The sequence below is a fragment of the Micromesistius poutassou genome (genome assembly GCF_964030765.1).
Source record: "Micromesistius poutassou genome assembly, chromosome: 1".
Lineage (NCBI taxonomy): Eukaryota > Metazoa > Chordata > Actinopteri > Gadiformes > Gadidae > Micromesistius > Micromesistius poutassou.
The window spans coordinates 6,406,179-6,409,511 of record NC_140271.1 but is presented as its reverse complement, the minus strand read 5'-3'; the positions used below and the strand labels follow the sequence as shown (position 1 = coordinate 6,409,511).

At 40.4% G+C, this 3,333-nt stretch overlaps 1 protein-coding gene across 3 annotated transcripts in view; it reads right to left on the bottom strand.

Moving 5' to 3' along the window:
- Positions 1-722: 722 nt before the first annotated feature.
- The window catches only part of LOC311387250 (neuronal-specific septin-3-like), a 24,648-nt gene continuing 22,037 nt past the window's right edge, over positions 723-3,333 (bottom strand). For all 3 annotated transcript variants that reach the window (XM_084488731.1, XM_084488730.1, XM_084488732.1), the window contains exons 9-10: positions 2,730-2,781; positions 723-2,318 (exon numbers count right to left, since the gene is read on the bottom strand). In XM_084488731.1, coding sequence (XP_084344857.1) covers positions 2,180-2,318; positions 2,730-2,781 — 191 coding nt within the window. In that variant the 3' untranslated portion in view covers positions 723-2,179. The remainder of the gene's footprint in view (positions 2,319-2,729; positions 2,782-3,333) is intronic.

The window sequence follows — 3,333 nt, the reverse complement described above, 5'->3', positions numbered from 1 at the left end:
GGGCAGACTTTTCGAGCACTTCCTGCCAGAGAGGTGAGAGGTATTGTGGGTGATGGCATCTTGGGCACATGGATATAAATGGATCCATTACCGTGGTCCGGGGAACGAAATGAACCCTCCAGCTGTTTTTGATTTATTATTATTTATATTTGCTCTGATTTATGCGTTGCATATATATCAGAGACTGACTTTCATTTTGCAGTACAACCTCTAAATTTCTTAAAAAGTATCTTTGAGAAAATCGATGTATTTCACCTGACAGTTGGAAAGCAACTATAAGGGGGAACTCATTCCTTCCTTGCCTCTCTCTTTATGAAGATTGTTTCATTCTGCTATTTCAAATTAAAAGTTGTACCAAATGAAGTCCTGTTTTCGGTTGGTCTCCTTTTCATTTCTTAATCCAATGACTTGTAATATAATACATTGTAATACAACGACTTGTATTAAGGAACATCACCGACTATTGGATTCACAGTTCACTGATTTGACGGCTATGCAATTTTTGGAGTCATCTCTAAAATGTTCTAAACTCAATCTCTGGCAGCAGTTTGGAAAACACTTTGTAACCGAAGCCCCAGCTTGCTGACAGGGATAAAGCTCTAGCATATCATTACATTTATACATTAAGATATAGACACTATAATCAAGTTTACAGAACCATGAAGCACATAAGCATAAAACAATACTAGACACTAGACAATAAGAAAGTGACAATCATTTAATTGTAAATCAGTGTTAACATAAGCCTATTGGTAATATTATGAAAAGGCAAGAATCACGTAAGCATTGGCGTTGTTCGCATTCAGTACAAACGTTCAGGGTACAGAACAGAGCATTTGGCAGAGCAACACTGCATTTGGCTGTGCTACGGTTTATTGCCGTTAACATGAAACACATCAACATGTTTTAATTGGGCCATGACATGACACTTGAAAATGACTTGTGGAAAGTGTAATAAAGGTGGAAAGTGGGTGCCCTCAGTTCCCTTTGGTCACAAAAGAGCTGATGAAAAGAAACCGTTTCAACATCTGATTATTTTGACTCATACCTTCATTAGCCACCAGGGGGCGATAATGACAGAAAATATGAAACAAACGTTTCCTTTGAACAGTAACGGTTGTGGTCATTCTTGCTACATATGTATCAAGAATATCCACAAATAAATCCATTCCAGCGGGTCTTTGGTTTTATACAGCCTACAATATCATTGATAGCTTGTGTCAAAATCTGTATTGTATTCCTATTGATTGCCTCAAGTAACAATGTGACAAATACGCATGCACATTAATGTATACTTATATGTGGTTAATGATAGAACTATGAAAATCGAACATAAGCCAATTCCCCAGACAAAGTATGCCAAATCATTATCAAAAAACTAAATCTTTCGTACATTGTTCATCATAAAAACTATTGGATCATTTACGAGACAGAATCAATCGAAATAGGACAGATCTAAAATTCTTATTAGTTGCTTGACTTTAGAGAAAAATTATCTGACAAAGGAGGTTATGAGAGTGTCTACTGCAGGGAGCGCTTATGCCCACTTTAACTATTTGGGCAACTTTTGGTTGCTTTCAGCGTGGACCAAAGTGTAGCTTTGCGTTTACCATAGTTGAACCATATTTCATTCTCAGAAAAGCACTTGAGAATTAGGGTTATGATCATATTTACCTATAAGACAAAAGTAGTAAAACGTAGTACTTAGTAAGACTCATAGTACAAAATACTGAGAAACTGGGCGTATTCAACAACGGCCCTTTATATCGGTCCTTCCAGAAAATGTGTGCTCATTGCTGAACATATATATATATATACTTAAAATGTATTTTCCTTTAATGCATTAAACTCAATAGAAATTTGTCAAAGAAATGGAAATAAAAAACGAAAACATATTTCTCCACTTTTTCGTTCTAACAATTCTTGCAATTCTCTCCCAAATATAAAAAATAGAACTTCAGCTCACAGTCATAGAAACGGATGCTGCCTGCACACACACACACACACACACACACACACACGCACGCACACACACACGCACGCACGCACGCACGCACGCACACACGCACACACACACGCACACACAGACACACATGCACACTCACACACACACACGCACACACGCACACACGCACACACAGACACACATGCACACGCACACACACACATACACCCCCCATTAGAGGTGGCTCTCCAGGTCGCTGCTGTCGGGACCTCCCTGGTGGAGGGGCCCGAGGGGCCCGGCGGTGAGGCGCTGCACGCGGTACGTCTCGTAGTGGACGTCGTGGGTCACCTGCTTCAGGTCCTGCAGGTGGGATCTGGGCGGGGTCAACAACACAAGCCTTCTATTGGCTGTCCCAGATACAAGACGCATATCCTCAATATTACTGCATGGAAACTCCTCCTTTACCTGACTTATGACTTCTTTTATTGGATTTCATTTTGTACTTTGTCTCTCTCCCCTTTTGGATTTTTTTTTTTGCGCCAAATTCTACGTTGTTGTAGTTAAGAAAAAGGGTATAAAAGCCGGTCTTTTGAACTAAAATAGTACATTTTTGGTCGATTTTAATTAATACAATCTACAATCTACAATCTATCTACAATTAGGTATCGTTTTGATCCTTCCATATACAAACACACACTCAGACACAGACACAGACACACACACACACACACACACACACACACGCACACGCACACACACACACACACACACACACACTTCTTACCGAATCAGGAGATCCCGCAGGTTGGCAAACTCACAGTGGGCCACATTTTCAACTGTAGACAGAGAACAGAGTTCACACTTATTACTGCATTAAGGGAACAGAGTTCACACTTATTACTGCATTAAGGGAACAGAGTTCACACTTATTACTGCAATAAGGGAACAGAGTTCACACTTATTACTCATTAAAGGAACAGAGTTCACACTTATTACTCATTAAGGGAACAGCGTGTAATGAGGTCATTAAGGGAGCAGAGTGGATTGAGGTTGTTAAGGGAGCAGATTGAGGTCGTTAAGGGAGTGTAATGAGGTTGTTAAGGGAATGGATTGAGGTCGTTAAGGGGTGTAATGAGGTCATTAAGGGAGTGGATTGAGGTCGGTAAAGGAGCAGATTGAGGTCGTTAAGGGGTGTATTGAGGTCGTTAAGGAGTGTGATGAGGTTGTTAAGGGATGTAATGAGGTTGTTAAGGGGTGTATTGAGGTGGTTAAGGGGTGTAATGAGGTCGTTAAGGGGTGTAATGAGGTCGTTAAGGGGTGTAATGAGGTCGTTAAGGGGTGTATTGAGGTCGTTAAGGGGTGGATTGAGGTCGTTAAGGGGTGTAATG